We start from the raw sequence: 16,536 nt of genomic DNA on the forward strand, positions 1-16,536 counted from the left end.
GGATAGGACAAGAAGCAATGGGCTTAAATTGCAGCAAGGAAGGTTTAGGTTAGACATTAGGAAAAACTTCCTAACTGTCAGGGTAGTTAAGCACTCAAACAAATTGTAGGAAGGTTGTGAAATCTCCATCACTGGAGGTTTTTAAGAACAGGCTAGACAAACAGCTGTCAGGAATGGTCTAGTTATTATGTAGTCCTGCCTTGAGTACAGGGGACTGAACTAGATGACCTATTGAGGTCCTTTCCAGTTCTACACTTCTATGATTGCATTTAAAAAACCCAGAAAAACCTACATTAAAGGCACATTATTTAGGTTGCAAAGTCAAGCACTGAAAAGTTATGAAATGCTAGATTTACATGTGCCTATGTTACCTTAATTCTGTCCTTTCTGTACATTGAATGAAGTAGGGGTCCTATGGAAAAAAAAGTGTGATTATGTAATTAAAGAGTGGGAATGAATAGCTGGATCTATGTTCTGTGATGGCAGGGGAGTCTGGCCTGGCTTTCTCCTCCTTCTCCACCTCCCAAAAGTTGCGGATGATCCTGCCACATGTGGTGCCCCAATGAGCTGCTGGGGCCATAACTGGAGTTGGGGGAACCTAGCTTTGCTTTCTCTTTTCTCCCTTCCCAGGCCCCCAACTTAGAGTTGGAGGGATTCCTACCTAACAGGGTACCCAAAGAGGCATGGGCCACTTGGGGACATGTGCTGGGTCCAAGGTAGGAACCTAGCCTAGCTCTCTTCTCCTCCCACCCTATTACAGCTGCTTTGGCAGCCCCTAAGTATTCCCAGTACGGTGTATGTTGTTACTGCTTTTGTGGCAGTGGCAGCTGGTCATAGAATGTTTCCGTGTTCAGTTATTATTTTGGCATGCTGCCCAAATTTTCCTGAGGCTTGCAAGGCACAGGTGAGAGAGAATGATTTTTAACAGTTTATATCTTAGCAAAAGCTGAATGGAATTTCACAGGACAAAGAAAAGGCATTTCTTTAGTCTGAAGTGCTTGCCCAATGCCATGTATCAGTGGCCTACTGCAAATAGTGGAGGTATGAGAGTTTTCAGTTGAAAGAATGCAAGAGTCCTTTATGAAGGACGGTATTAAGCAACTTAAACACAGAGGTTGTGACCAGCTCCTCTTATTATATAGACACTGGATAGTAAGAATTTCACCAGCATATTCAGACAGGAATCGTCAATCAAACTTTAGCTGAAGAATCCAGTTCTCTTCTTTTCTATACAGAAGTTAACAGTTCTGTTTGGCTGAGTGAAGCTTTCACTGTATCTAGTGATATATATCTGATGATGATGAATCACCAGGAAACTGCAGTCATGGTCTGCTGAAACTTGTAACAGTTCTTCCCAGTCTGACAAAATCTCTCAGTAAAATGCTGAAAATGGCATTTTCCACAAATGTTGCTGTAGTGTAGGTTTTCTGCAGCATGGATTTCCATTGGTCATTAATAATTATCCAGATGTCCTTCCAGGCAATGGTGACCTCAAATACAGCTTGGGGGCCCCAGGTGACTCAGGCCTGGTCTGGGAATCCAACTTCTAAGATAGAGATACAGGTCTTGCTCAGGTAACCTTCTCTTTCTAGAAGGCCTCACTTAGCTCCAATAATTCTGTGTAAAATGACACACCATCAATAAGTGTATACTCTTATGTGGGAAATAAAATGGAAACCTTTATGTCAAGATAAAGTTATGTATCTCTGACAATATATTTTTCCCTCTAGAAACTGGTGAATGAGACATTCCAGAAACTCTGGTTTACTCCAACTCCCCACAATGACAAAGAAGCAATGACCAGGAAAATACTAAACATCACTGATGTGGTATGCCTTACAAATTTGAACTAAGAGTCACATGCGGGATTTGATTAGGTGTTTTTTAACATGTCTTGAAATAATTTTTATTGTTGAGCCTTCTTATAATATATAAAAATAAACAAGTAATTGAATCACCAGACAGTTTTATAAATCTCATATGTACTCCTCTTTTGCTGTATCCCTTAAGATGTGATGGGTTTATTCATCTGACAGTTGGGAAGAAACAAGAGTATCTTGTAGGAAACTTTTAATATAAATACTCATCAGCCTATTGGTGATGATAAATGGTACTACATTCTGTTCTAGTGCTGTAAAATTATAATTATACCAAATGGTCTCCTATTACATACAGTAGAATTCCCTAATAGAGCTATGTGTAGCCATCAGTGCTGCCTGGAGGCCACTAAAGAAATTTTACTTCATTTGAAGAAAGTATCCCATATGTGATACATAAAATCCACATGAAAGGTTAATTTCAGTAGGTCAATAAGAAATGCAGGGCCAAAATACATTTGGCATAAGCGAATACAGCTCTTTTGAATGCCAATTTGATTGTACCCACTTTATATCAGCAACAAATTGAACCCAGATTCTTAGAATCTTTACATGTGTCAAAAGAAAAGTTTATATGCATAACCAAAACAATCATTGAATCAACAAGAGGTGATGCTATTTTAGACTTGGTTTTGGTAAGTACTGAGGACATTATAGACAAGCTGGTTGTAGAAAATAAACTTGTATTGAGTGATCACAAGTCAGTGCAGTTTAAATTAAATGGAAAGATAATTAAAAACAGGTCAGTAACTAAGGTTTCTTATATCAAAAGGGTGGGTTTTTGAGAAATTAATGGAGCTAGTTAGTGAAGACAAACTGGATTGAAGAGTTTAGGGACATAAATGTGGAGTAGACTTGGAATTTCTTTGAGTCAAATATGCAAAAAAAATCTGGAATTTGCATCCCAAGTAAAGGGAAAAAACTTAGCAGACTTAACTGGATGAATAATCACCTCAAAAAAGATATTAGGTGTAAGCAAAGAACCTACAAGGAATGGAAGAAAACATTGATTAGCAAAGAAACGTATGTCTCAGAAATCAGAAAGTATAGGGATAAAGTGAGAATTGCCAAAAGTCAGACTGAGTTAGACCTTGCAAAGGAAATTAAAACAAATAGTAAATGGTTCCTTAGCCATATGAATAAAAAGAGAACAAGAAAAGAAGTATGTCCATTATTCAGCATGGATGGGGTAAAGATTAAAGATAGTCTAGGTACGGCCCCAAAACTAAATGAATACTTTGTTTCAGTCTTCAGTAAGAATGATCATATAAAACACAGGGACGAAGACAAGATGGCTAATGGGAACGAGCATATAAAAATGGAAATGACCACATCCAGGGTGGAAGCAAAACTTAAAGAGCTTAATGTGTTTAAATTGGGAGGACCAGATAATCTCCATCCCGGAATACTGAAAGAACTGGGACATGAAATTGCAAGTCCAGAAGCAAAGATTTTTTTAAAAATCCATCAGACAGGAGAATAGGAAACATAGTACCTGTTTAAGTAAGAGGAACTAGTGATCCAGGTAACTGCAGACTCGTTAGTCTGACCTTAATATTGTGCAAGGCTTCAGAACAAATTTTGAAGGAAAGAACAATTAAAGACATGCAGGTTAATGGGATAAAATGCAATATGGGTTTATCAAAGGAAAATCTTGCTAGACTAACCTTATAACCTTTCTTGGATGAAATAACTGATTTTTTTTTTTAGACAAGGGAAATGCATTAGATTTAATCTGTTTGGACTTCAGTAAAGTATTTGATACTGTACCAGATGTGAAATTATTAGAAATGGAAAAGATGGGGATCAGTGCATGAATTGTAAGGTGGGTAAGGAACTGGCTAACAGAGAGATGATAATGGGTTGTGCTGAAGGGAGAACAATCAGGCTGGAGAGAGGTAATTCACCGACTTCCTCAAGGATCTATTTTGAGACCAATCTTATTTAATGTTTTTATTAGTGATCTTGGAAAAAAAAAAAGTGGGAGTGTGCTAATGAGACTTGCTGATGACACAGAGTTGGGAGGCATTGCCATTCTGGACAAGGAATGTAATATTATTCAGGAAGAACTGGATGAACTAGAGTAATAAAAACGGGATGGCATATAATAGTACGAAGTACAAGGTCATGCACTTAAGTACTAATAGCAGGAATTTCTTCTTCGAGTGCTTGCTCTTGTCGATTCCATTCTAGGTGTGCGCACACCCACATGCCCGATTGTCGGAGATTGCCTTAGCAGTATCCGTAGGGTTGGCTGCAGCGCCCTCTGGAGTGTCACGCTCATGCATCAATATATCAGCTGCCATGGCCCTACACCCTCTCAGTTCCTTCTTACCGCCCATGCTGGTTGGTTGGAGTGCCTCTCTCCCTTGCCTCACAAGTGATCATCGGTTTCCTTCTTCACTTCATGTATTAGAGGTATAAATAGTTTTGTTTACTGTAGTTAGTAAGTAGTTGTTCAGCAGTATAGTTAGTAAGTTAGGGTCCCAGCGGGGATTTTTCCCCAAGCAGGGCATGCCCCAGTCTCCAGGTTTTAAGCCCTGCGCTGACTATAATAGGCCTATACCTGTTAGTGACCCCCATGGCAGCTGTCTGAAGTGCTTTGGGGAATCTCATGTAAAAGAAAGGTGTTGTATCTTTAAGAACGTTCGTCCCAGGATACAAAAAGAGTGTGACATCCATTTGAGACCCCTTCTTATGGAGGCTGCTCTCAGCTCGGCCTCTGAGCCATCCCAGCTGGACTCGATTCCCAGTACTTCACCTCAGTGTGTTGCGCACCCCTGACACTGGGCTCTACCTGACACCATTCCCCTTTGCCGGTGCGCAAGAAGAAGTCAAAAAAGCGGGACCCGGCACCGAGCAAGGACCAACGGGCATCGGGTAAAGGACCCTGTTCGGACCGCCCTCTCCCCCACCCCAGAGACACATGGGGATACATCTCCCAATGGATCCACCACCAACTCCAGGAAGCGGTTGGGGACCCAGAGTCATTGCTGAGTCAGCACCTTCCCAGCCCTTCCCGGTGCCCAGAGAGCAAAGGACGCTTCCAGAGCAGCCAGCACCACCTGTTGCAATGGACCCAGAGGGCAAGCCAGCTGTGAAAGCCCCCCCAGAAGGTGAGTGAACACCACCAGTCTCTGGAGCCAAGGCAGAACTCTTAGTCATCACACCCCTGGTCTCCGCATCAGCCCAGGTCACCAATTCACTGGCACTGCGCACCCGGTCTCAGCCCACTTGTCGAGACTTGCCCAGAGGGAGGCGCCGGTCATGGTCGTCCTCTTGCTGACCCTCTCCATGACGTCAATCACCAACACCTAGACCACGGGAACGTTCCCCAACACGGTGCCACTCCCCATACTCCACCTATTCAAGGAACCGTTTACCCACGGCAACAGTTAGCCACCAGACTCAGTTGTCGACAGCCCTGCCGTGGTAATCAGAGGAGGATTCCTCCAGCACTGAGAGGGAGTTCAGCCTCTTGCCGAGACAACACCATTGCGACTGGGCTCCTGAGACTGTGTCCACCTCCATGATGTTGTCCTGGCAGTAGGGCCAGTAGCCCGTGCAATGGCTTTATTGGAATGCCTGGGGCATGCCAGTTATGCTGATGCCCCCTTCTCACCAATCGTTGGTTGCTGCTTCAGACAAGCATCAGACGGCACCGAGCTTGGTGTGCGAAGTGCAATCGGACGCTGGGGTGGAAGGGCAGGTGCCCACTCCGAAAGCCCTTTTCCAGGGGGATGATGCCCTGAGCCCTCCCCCAGTGGTCCAATCATTCTCATCCTCTCCAGATGAGGCTCTGGCAGGGCCCTTTTGTGCTAACCCACTGGATGATTTTAAGGAGTACCAAGTCCTGCTCCTAAGGGTGGCCACGAACTTAGGCCGACAGGTGGAAGAGATGGAGGAGCAATCAGACACCTTGGGTAATGTTGTCACCGCCCTTCCTCCTCCCATTCACCTGCAGAACCTAGCCCGGCAAAAAAACACATGGGCCAGAAGCGGGCTTTTTGCGGGTGCGCTTGAGAGCGATGTCCCAGTCACATCCCCGGATCCACCTCATCCTTTCCTCAACCATCTTCATCCCTACCATCCCTAGTTGCTGGTTACCTCAGACTGCTGGGTGCTAGAAATTGTATCTCTGGCCTACACCCTGGAATTCTCATCCACCCCAATCCCCTCATACTCCTCTTCCCGTTCCTCTTCAGGGACCCTTCTCATGAACAACTCCTCATTCAGGAGGTTGACAACCTCCTGCAGCTGGGAGCAGTGGAGGAGGTCCCTTGGGAAATGAGGGGGGAAAGGATTCTGCTCCTGCTATTTCCTAATCCTCAAGGCAAAGGGGGCCTAAGACCCATTCTGGACCTGTGGTGACTAAACAAATATCTCAAGAAGTTGATGTTCCGCATGGTTTCTTTGATCTCCATTATCCCCTCCCTGGATCCGGGAGACTGGTATACCGCTCGCGACTTGAAAGACACCTATTTTCTTATTTCCATCTTCTGAGGACACAGATGGTTCCTCCGTTTTATGGTGGGCCAGCGTCACTTCCAATTCATGGTGCTACCCTTTGTCCTCTCCTCGGCCCCGTGGGTATTTACAAAATGCATGGCCCTGGTAGCTGCTTACCTGAGAGGTCGGGGAGTCCAGGTCTATCCTTATCTCGATGATTGGCTCATCAAGAGCAGGTCGCGGGATCAGGTGCAGAGCAGTCTTGATCTGGTGCGTGCCACCTGTGGGCCTGTTAGTAAACAAAAAGAAATTGACCCTCATACCAGTGCAATGAACAGAGTTTATAGGGGCAGTCCTCGACTCCATGCTGGCCAGTCTTCCTTCCAGAGGCTTGTTTCTAAGCTGTGTCAGATGTGATCTCCCGTATAAGGGACGACCCACTCACTACTGCCTGCACTTCCCGAAGGTTGTTAGGCCACATGGCAGCCTGTACTTACGTTGTCTGGCATACCTGGCTCCATCTCCAGTCGCTGCAGGGGTGGCTGGCATTGGTCTACATCCCCAACAGGCACGACCTAGACCTGGTAGTCAAGGTGCTGGACCACATCCGGTCATCATTGGCATGGTGGTTGGACCCCAGATCGGTGTTGGAGGGAGTTCCCTTCGCGTCCCCATCGCTGACCCTGGTTTTCCTGGGAAGCTCACACAAGGCCACTGGTTGCGGGTCGACCACTCCCTCCACATAAATGTCAGGGAGCTCAGAGCGGTTCACTTCATCTGTCAGGCTTTTTGGTCCCACTTGAAGGGCAAGTGGTTCAAGTCCTGATGGACAACACCACCACAAAGTTCTATATCAACCAGCAGGGTGGAGCCAGGTTGTCAGCCCTTTGCCAGGAAGTTCTCCGGCTCTGGGACTTCTGTGTGCAGCATGCCATTCATCTTGTGACAGCGCACCTCCCCAGGACCAGGAACGTATTAGCAGATCGTCTCAGCAGAACCTTCTAGTCTCTCCACGAATGGTCGCTCCACCCCAAGATGGTCAGCGTGATCTTCTGAAAGTGTGATCTCTCCAAGTGGACTCGTTTGCGACTCATCAGAACAGGAAATGCCACATGCTCTGCTCATTTCAGGGGATCCTTGTCAGTGCCTTCTTACTCCCATGGTCGGGGGCTCTAATGATCCACATTGATCCACAAAATCCTCATGAAGATCAAGCAGGACAGGGTGAAAGTGATCCTGATAGCCCTGGTTTTGCCTTGCCAACACTGGTTCGGCATGCTGCTGGACCTGACGGTGACGGCCCCACTGCAGCTGCCTCTTTGGCCGGATCTCCTATCCCAGAACCATGGCAGTCTCCTACACCCGAGTCTAGCAGTGCTGGGACTGACAGCTTGGTTGCTGAATGGTTGAATGCCGAAGAGCAGGAGTGCTTGGCCCATGTCCAGCAGGTCCTACTGGGGAGTAAAAAGCCCTCCACCAGAGCAGCTTACCTTGCTGAGGTGCTGGGCCTTGACCCAAGGGGTTAGGCTTGAACAGGCCTCACTGCAGTCGATAATGGACTACCTTCTGCATCTCAAGCACCAGGGCTTTTCCCTTTCATCGATTAAGATCCACTTGGCCGCCATATGAGCCTTTCACCCCTATTCCAGGACAGGTCAGTCTTCATTCATGACATGACGGTCCAGTACTTGAAAGGTCTGGAGCAACTCTATCCCCATGTCCAAGACCCTGTCCCTCTGTGGGACCTGAATCTAGTGCTCATGATAGCTCCCTTCGAGCAGCTGGCTTCCTGTTCCCTTCTTCTGGTCTCCTGGGGGGTGTCATTCCTGTTGGTGATAACATCTGCACGAAGGGTCTCTGAGATTAGGGCACTTACCTCGGAACCTCCCTATAAGGTGTTTTTCAAGGACAGGGTCCAGCTGCAGCCACACCCAGTTTTCCTGCCCAATGTGGTTTCACAATTTCACATGAACCAGGGCATATTCTTGCCAGTCTTCTTCCGAAAGCCTCATAAGTATGAAGAGGAGCATAGGTTGCACTCCCTGGACCTCAGGAGAGCACTAGCCTTCTACGTTGTAAGGACCAAACCATTCTGTAAGTCGATGCAACGATTCGTCGCGGTAGCAGATAGGATGAAAGGTCACCCAGTGTCCACCCAGAGAATTTCATCATGGATCGTTGCCTTCATCCGGTTTTGCTGTGATCAGGCGAAAGTGCCTCCACCGGCAGTTGTAACCACCTACTCAACTAGGGCGCAAGCCTCAGTGGTGGCCTTCCTGGCCCATGTGCCAATTCCAGATATCTGCAGGACCGCCATCTGGTCATCCATTCACACATCTCACTACGTGCTTACCCAGGAAGCCTGAGATGACACAGGCTTTGGTAGAGCAGTATTGCAAGTCGCATGACTCTGAACTCCAAGCCCACCTCCCGGGATATTGCTTGTGAGTCTCCTAGAATGAAATTGACATGAGCAAGCACTTGAAGAAGAAAAAACTGTTACCTGCCTTTCATAACTGTTGTTCTTCGAGGTGTGTTGCTCATGTCCATTCCATTACCTGCCCTCCTACCCCTGTGTTGGAGTTGCCAGGAAGAAGGAATTTAGAGGGCGTAGGGCCGGCGGTGCCTAATAGACCAAGGCATGAGTGTGGCACTCCAGAGGGTGCCATAGCTGACACTATGGATACTGCTAAGGCAAAAATTTCTGACAACTGTGCAGGTCAGGTGGGCATGCACACACCTAGAATGGAATGGACATGAGCGACACATCTCAAAGAACAACAGTTACAAAAGGTAGGTAACCGTTTTTTCTGCTAAAACCTGGGGCTCATCAATTGGAAATAATAGAGGAGGAGAAAGACCTAGGTGTATTAGTCAGTCATAGGATGACTGAGTCACTAATGTGATGCATTCATGAAAAAAATCAAGTGCAATCCTAGGATTTTATCAGATGAGGTATTTGCAATTAGAGATAATACTCCTGGGGGAATTCTGCTCCACTGCGCATGCACAGAATTCACGTCCCCCGCAGATTTTTTTGCTTTCCCGCAGAAAAATGACTTCCTGACAGGGAGGCAAAGGGAAGCTGCAAGAGCAGTTACACACCACCCCCTAGCAGTGCAGGTACATTGTTTCAGGCAGCCAGCGGAGAGGTAAATCACTGTTGAACTGGGAATATCCCAGCCAGTGGCTCCTACCCTGAGTGGGATCAGCTGGTAGTCCTGGCTGGGCTGGAGGCAGGAGAAGATGGGACTTCCTCTTCCCCTGGCTGGGGCTGTATCAGACTCATCACCAGAAACCTCCCTCAGCTGCAGGAAGCTCAGCATCCTCCCCTACTTCCTGCCCCCATCTCTCCTCAGCTTCAGGGGACAGGGGTCACTGTTTGAAGAGCTGCTCCCCCATCCTCCCAACCCCTGTGCATCTGGACCTTCCATACCCAGACATTCCTGCCAAGCCTCACCCCATACACCCAGAACTCCCCTTGCACTCAATACCCAAATCTCAACCCCTGAGCCCAGACCTCCTACCTCCGGAACCCCACCCCTGCACCCCAGACTACCCCCCACTGAGCTCCCTGCACTCAAACTCCCACTCCCCCACACCACCGTGAGCCCCCACATCCAGACACCCACATCACTGACTCACAACCTGCTGCACCCAGACCCCCACCCCACCAAGCCTCACTCTATCAGCACCCAGACTCCCCCGCTGAGACTCCCACTCCCAGATCCCTCCACTGAGCACCAACCACCTTCACCTGGAAGTCCTTGCAGAGTCCCATTGCCCCTGCACCTGGAATCCGCCCAACAAGCCTCTGTGCATCCAGATCCCCCAACACCTAGCCCCCATACTGAGCTTCCTGCACCCAGATTGTCCTACACAGAACCTTCTCACCCCGCACCAAGCCCCTTCACATTTGGATCCTGCATGGTTGAGCCTGCCTGCCCCACACCTGGCACAGAGGGGTAGGACCCCAGGGTGTTTCTGGGGCAGGCCCAGGCCTTGTGCTATGTCAGGGTCGGGTGCCCCTTCACCACTGAGTCCGTGTCCCAGGGGTGGGCGTGGGGTGATGCAGGATGATCTCTCACCTTTGTGCAGCCAGTGGCCTATGCTCCCCACTGGTATGCGGGAGCCTCTACATTTATTTATTGACAAATAAAACATGCACAATTTTGCAGAATTTTTAAATTTTGGGCACAGAATTTTTAATTTTTTGACACAGAATGCCCTCAGGAGTAAGATAAGAAGGTGTTAATGTCATTGTACAAGGCAATGGTAAGATCTCACCTGGAATACTGTGTGCAGTTCTGGTCACCCATATTCAAGAATGACGAATAAAAACTAGAATAGGTGCAGAGAAGTGCCAGTAGGAGGAGCATGGGAAAGGAGAGACATTCTTATGAGAGAAGACTAAAAGAGTTTTTGGGTCATTTAGTCTAGCAAAACGAAAGCAGAAAATGGATAAGATTGCTCCCTATCAGTACATCAGGAGGATAAACATCACGGAGGGAGAAGAGCTATTTAAGCTAAAGGACAATATTTTCATAAGAACAAATGGATGTAAACTGGCTATAAATAAATTTAGTCTGCAAATTAAAATATGTCTAACCATGAAAGGAGTAAGGTTCTGAAACAGTTTTCTAAAAGGAGTAGTGGTGGCAAACAACCTAGCTAGTTTTAAGATGGAGCTTGATCAGTTTATGAATGGGATTGTATGATAGGGTTGCATGCAATAGCACAGGATTGACTCAGTGATGCAGGACATTACATCTAGTCCGATGTCCTTATGTAAAATTTATTGTTTTAAAGGATACTGTTTTAAAATCATGATCAATTAAAATAAATGTATTTGTTTATCTCACTATTAACACCATAAAACTGATTAATCTACTTTTCAGTATTTATTCTAAACGGTAGTTTATGCATTACTTTGATCTTAGACAATAAAAAGAGACTAATCGGTTACATTTTCTTTAGTCTAGTCAATTTTACCTTCAGGTTCTCATGAGTTAACACAGTCCTGGAATGGTGGCAAATCCTATAGGGCCTGTTTAAAAAATGCATTTTCGGGCAGTTGAAATATGTCATATATTTTATTAGCTGTTAAAGCTTTGCAAAAACTAAGTTTTCACTAAAATTAAAATTTAGGTCAAATTTGATCTCACAGTGACCCTACAACTGAAGTAAAAACTTTAGACTTACTTAATGTAGGTTGTGGTAGCATCTAAAATGTGGGGAAAAAAAATCAAATACAGACGACATAGTTCCTGTTGTTGCTATCTTACAATTTAAAATAATTTTCATAAAGGAAAAATGCTTATCATAGTTTAAATTTAAACCTGTGTTGAAACACTTCAATTACATTTTCCTTCAGATTTCTTTTTTATAAATCTATTCCAAATATTCTTTCTTAGGTTGCAGCTTGTAGAGATACAGGATATGATTGGTTTGAACAACTGCTTCAAAATGTAAGTAATAGTTTTGAAAGACTCATTTTACAAATGTCAAAAGACTCTTAGCATGTTTCATGGAACCTAGGGCTAAAATGTAACTCCACGAACTTCTAGAATAGTCCTTTACACTGTTATCCTAATTGTAAAATCTAACATTCTCTTGACTTTTTTGTTACAACCTTTTGACTTTAACAGTTTTATTCTTCCTTTGCCACTGCTTTTGTACCTAAAACTAGTTCTTCTTTGAGTAATGGTCCCTATTGTATTCCACTGAGGGTTTACACATCCATGCCATGTGTCCAAAGCTGGAGAATTTAAAAGTAGTACTTTCCGTTGGGGTCCGCACATGAGTCCTTGTCTCACCTCACCTCATGGTTTCGTCCAAGGTGATAAAGGGCCGAGTGGATCAACCATATATCTGGTTCCTTCTCATCTCTGCATGGTTCAAGTCAGAGCTACTAGTGTCCTCTCGTGTATGATGCACATTAAAATCTTTAGAATAGTATACAGTTAGTTTTTCATTGTAGCGTTTGCTGTTTTTACTGTTTTAACGTAGTTTTAACTTTTAGTAATATTTTTGGTAGAACTGAGACTTAGGTGGAATCTGTTTACTATTACCCCTCACCCAAGTACCCACACATGGGCACTGGACTGTGCCAAAGACACCAGGATTTAAAATCTGTGCTTCCTGCCCAGTAATATCCTGTCCATTAATGTAATATTTGCCAGTCTTTCCCAAGCCTTACCCAAGAAAGCCGGGCTTTCCACATTAAGAAGTAGCTCGTGGAAGTCGCCATGAGGCCTCAGGCAGACCCAGACAGGGGGAACCCCACCCTCCCAACATCGGCTTGAGACAGCCAGGAGTGCACCTCCAGCTATGAAGTTTGAGTCCAGCTCCGGTGGTACCGCCACTAGGGACCCCTTGCTGGGGCCTAGTCAGGAAGTACGGAAGCGTGCACATAAGCATGGCAGTAAGTCTTCCTCCAAACTAAAGAATGACAATGTACCTTCTACGAATTCCAGCCACGGGGAGGCAGTGTTCTCCAACACCCACAAGCATGATAAAAAACCTCACAAACTGGCAGATCCAGCAGTATGGCATACCAAGCCGCGTACACCGTCAATGTCGGCCTCCTTTAAGACCAGAGATTCATCAGTTTCAGGAAAGTCCTCTACTCGGGCACTGGTTCTGGCTATGGAATGAGTATCATTAACACCAGGGAGATTGGAGAAAGCACCAGAGCCACATGAACTGTTTACTCTAGTGGTCTTTCACTAGCATCCACATCTAGGGATGCCAGATCTCCCACTCAGGACATACAACGGTCAAGACATTTCAACGCATCTTCCTATGGTTTACATGCTTCCACCGGCTCCAGTGGTACTGCCATTGGAACCGGCTTCCTCAGAGGATTCAGATGGAGCACGAGGGCTGCCAGTTCCCTAACGCTACTCTGAGTACCCCAAAAGACCACTGGCATCATGGCATTACCCTCCTCCATAACAGCAGAGGAGCCAATGATTTCCCACATCATGGGGCCCTCTGCAGCACCCACAGGATCTGTCCTGCTGGCCCTGTTAGGGAACCTGGCCCCATACCCATCTATAGAACCCACCCATGTCATGAGGGAGGCTTCACCTCTTTCCCCCTCTATGGCATCCTCGAGCAGATGTTTTGAACTGGGTATGGAGGAAGAACCGTTCATTCTGTTTCGATTGGTACTGCTGGAGCAAGAGCGTTTTTCATTGTCCTGTCCAGATGCTGGCTTTATTTATTATATTTACTCAATATTGACATTAATCTGACTAGTTATTAGTTCTTGAGGTCATCTTTTTTTGCCCATTTTCAAGACAGTGGCTGGGATTTTTCAAAGTAGGCTAAGCAGGTTAGTTGCCCAGCCCCCATTTAATTTCAGTGGAATTTGGGTGCCTAACTTCTTATGGCCCTTTGAAAATCCCAGCCTGTAACTATTCCCTTTATTTCTTTCCCAGTTCTCTGGTTGGTTCTTTTGCATTCATTTTGCATTCTTCTCTGTATTTTCATCTGCATTAAAAGATACCTTCATATGCATTAAAACCAAGACTTTCAAAAATGGGTGCCTAAAATTAAGATCCAAATCCATATTTTGGTGCCTGAACAATTGACCTGATTTTCAAAAGTTCTGCACATCTCTCAGCTTCAGTGACACTAATGGGAGCTGAATATTTGACATTTTTCAAAATCAGGCCAGTTGTTTAGGTGTTGAAATATAAACTTGGAGCCCAAAGTTAGACTGCCCATTTTTTTCAAATCTTGGTCTTGATACTTTAATAATATTACTTTTTCCATACAGAAAACATCTCTGTAGCAACTTCAGCAGTTGTGATTATGAATGCAAGTGGAGGTGGTTGGTGTAATCACTAATGGGAAAAGGGGGCCATGAGACAGTGTCTCATTGTTAAAATTTAAGGAAGTGTTGTTTATTCCTTCTCATAACACAAGAAGTAGGGGTCACCAAATGAAATTAATAGGCAGCGGGTTTAAAACAAACAAAAGGAAGTATTTCTTCACACAACGCATAGTCAATCTGTGGAACTCTTTGCCAGAGGATATTGTGAAGGCCAAGACTATAACAGGGCTCAAAAAAGAACTAGATAAATTCATGGAGGATAGGTCTATCAGTGGCTATTAGCCAGGATGGACAGTGATGGTGTCCCTACCCTCTATTTGCTGGAAGCTGGGAATGGGTGACAGGGGATGGATCACTTGATGATCATCTGTTCTGTTCATTTCCTCTGGGGCACCTGGCATTGGCCACTGTCAGAAGACAGGATACTGGTCTAGATGGACCTTTGGTCTGACCTTTGTTATGTTCTTATGCTACTAAGAGGGGCAAGGAGAAACAAAATCAACACAGATGATAATATTGCACCAGGACAGCACCTCTTACAAGTCACAGATAAGGCACGTGGACAACAGAGAGCCAATTCAGGCATCAGGAAGTGAATAGTGAGTAATAGGGAGTGAGAAAAGACAAAGACAATGGAACATGACTCTGTTAACATTTTGAACATAGTATCTACCTCAGTGATAAGACAATTCTACTTGTTAAACTTTGAGAATGAGCTATACTTACTGCCCTATCCCTTAATTCTTTTAATTGTAGTGCTTTGTTCCTAGATATCCCCCATTCAAATGTAATATTTATTTTGTTAAATAGTTTAATTTTTTGCCTCCACAAAGTGCTTTTCAGGGCTTCTTAGGAAGAACTTGGATAACTTTATATGTATCATGAAATCCTTCTTCATCTATGATTGTTACAAATGTGACATACATTTAAGTGCAAATTATTGGGACGATTCAGTGTATTGCAGTTTATATTAAACCTTAATCATCTCCTGTCTTTCTGTCTGCAATAGCTTTTGAAGTCAGAAGAAGATGCCTCGTATAAACCTGTGAAGAAAGCCTGTACTCAGCTTGTTGATAATCTGGTTGAGCACATTCTTAAATATGAGGAATCTCTAGCAGGTAATATAATTACTTAAAATCCAATAGTGTTAATGTATTTTTTGTTATTAAATATATTAAATCATACACTAATGTTTGTAAAAATCTATAGTTCTGTTTAAAAAAGGACAGTAGTGGATAAGACAAAGACTGTCTCAAGACATCTAAATTAAAGCTTCCTTTGTTATGATTAAATTGACTTTTAACTGCCATTATAATAAATCTTCCTCTTGTCACTTGAAAAGGATGCTGCTTGAAAACATTTTTTGTTCCTTCATTAAAGTTGTTCTGGTGCTATTATATTCTGGTTCTATCACACTTGGTGAAATGTAGAATGTTGTTATAAGGCATAACAAGAACATGGCAGGCATGGATACATTCAAATTAGAAATAAAGCAGAATTTTTTAATAGCAAGGAGGATTAGCTGATTGAACAAACTATCAAGGGAAAAGATGGCTTCTCCAACTCCTGATGTCTTCAAATCAAGACTGGATGCCTTTCTGGAAGATATATTTTAGTGAAACACTATTTATTAGGCTCATTATAGGAATAATTGGGAGAAATTTAATTACCTGTGATATACCAGAGGTTAGACTAGATGATCTAAAGGTACCTTCTGGTCTTAAATCCTGAATCTGTGATGTGCAGGACAGTATAAATTACCACAGGTTATTTTTTCATCCACACATGGTTGTGGTAATACATCCTTTTTTAGCATCTTTTTACCAAGCAGAATACCTGATAAGTCAAAAATTTTAAGAAATGTCTTTGCTCTTGTGTCCATTTAGAGCTCCTAAATCTTTGAGTAGATAACTCCCGTTTGGGATAAATGGTAACTTTGAGTTTCACATTTTGTGTGAAAGAGAGGTTAAGTAAGTTTTGAATGCATTTCTATTTGATATATATTGTAGATATACACTTTAAATACTAGGCTTTATCTTTAAAAGTCTTTTAAATTTTTATAAATTTCGTTTCTTATATTTTTTTCATGAAGGGTATAGTTTGTGACAAAATTACCTAATATGTATATTCAAGTCCAACTGCCAGCTTTTGATACAACTTGAAATAGTAGGAAGCTTTGCTTTGTTAGAGTAATAGGGAATGTTTGGGTTATTTAAAGGCTAGCTGTAGGTGTTGCTGCACATAGTTCATTTAGTTTGTTTTATCTCATTAAGTAATAGCCTGGTCTATTGGGTTGAGTGAGTTCCTCTTGGGTTCTGTTCCCAGCTTTGACTTGTTGTGTGAGCTTGGACATACTCTCCCTGTGCT

The 16,536-nt window shown here is 44.2% G+C and overlaps 1 protein-coding gene across 10 annotated transcripts in view; it reads left to right on the forward strand.

The window, feature by feature from the left end:
* The window catches only part of NIPBL (NIPBL cohesin loading factor), a 296,589-nt gene that overhangs the window by 250,710 nt on the left and 29,343 nt on the right, over window positions 1–16,536 (forward strand). For all 10 annotated transcript variants that reach the window (XM_037902677.2, XM_037902676.2, XM_007065740.4 and 7 more), the window contains 3 exons: window positions 1,731–1,829; window positions 11,741–11,794; window positions 15,179–15,287. In XM_037902677.2, coding sequence (XP_037758605.1) covers window positions 1,731–1,829; window positions 11,741–11,794; window positions 15,179–15,287 — 262 coding nt within the window. The remainder of the gene's footprint in view (window positions 1–1,730; window positions 1,830–11,740; window positions 11,795–15,178; window positions 15,288–16,536) is intronic.

Source organism: Chelonia mydas, chromosome 5 (assembly GCF_015237465.2).
Source record: "Chelonia mydas isolate rCheMyd1 chromosome 5, rCheMyd1.pri.v2, whole genome shotgun sequence".
Lineage (NCBI taxonomy): Eukaryota > Metazoa > Chordata > Testudines > Cheloniidae > Chelonia > Chelonia mydas.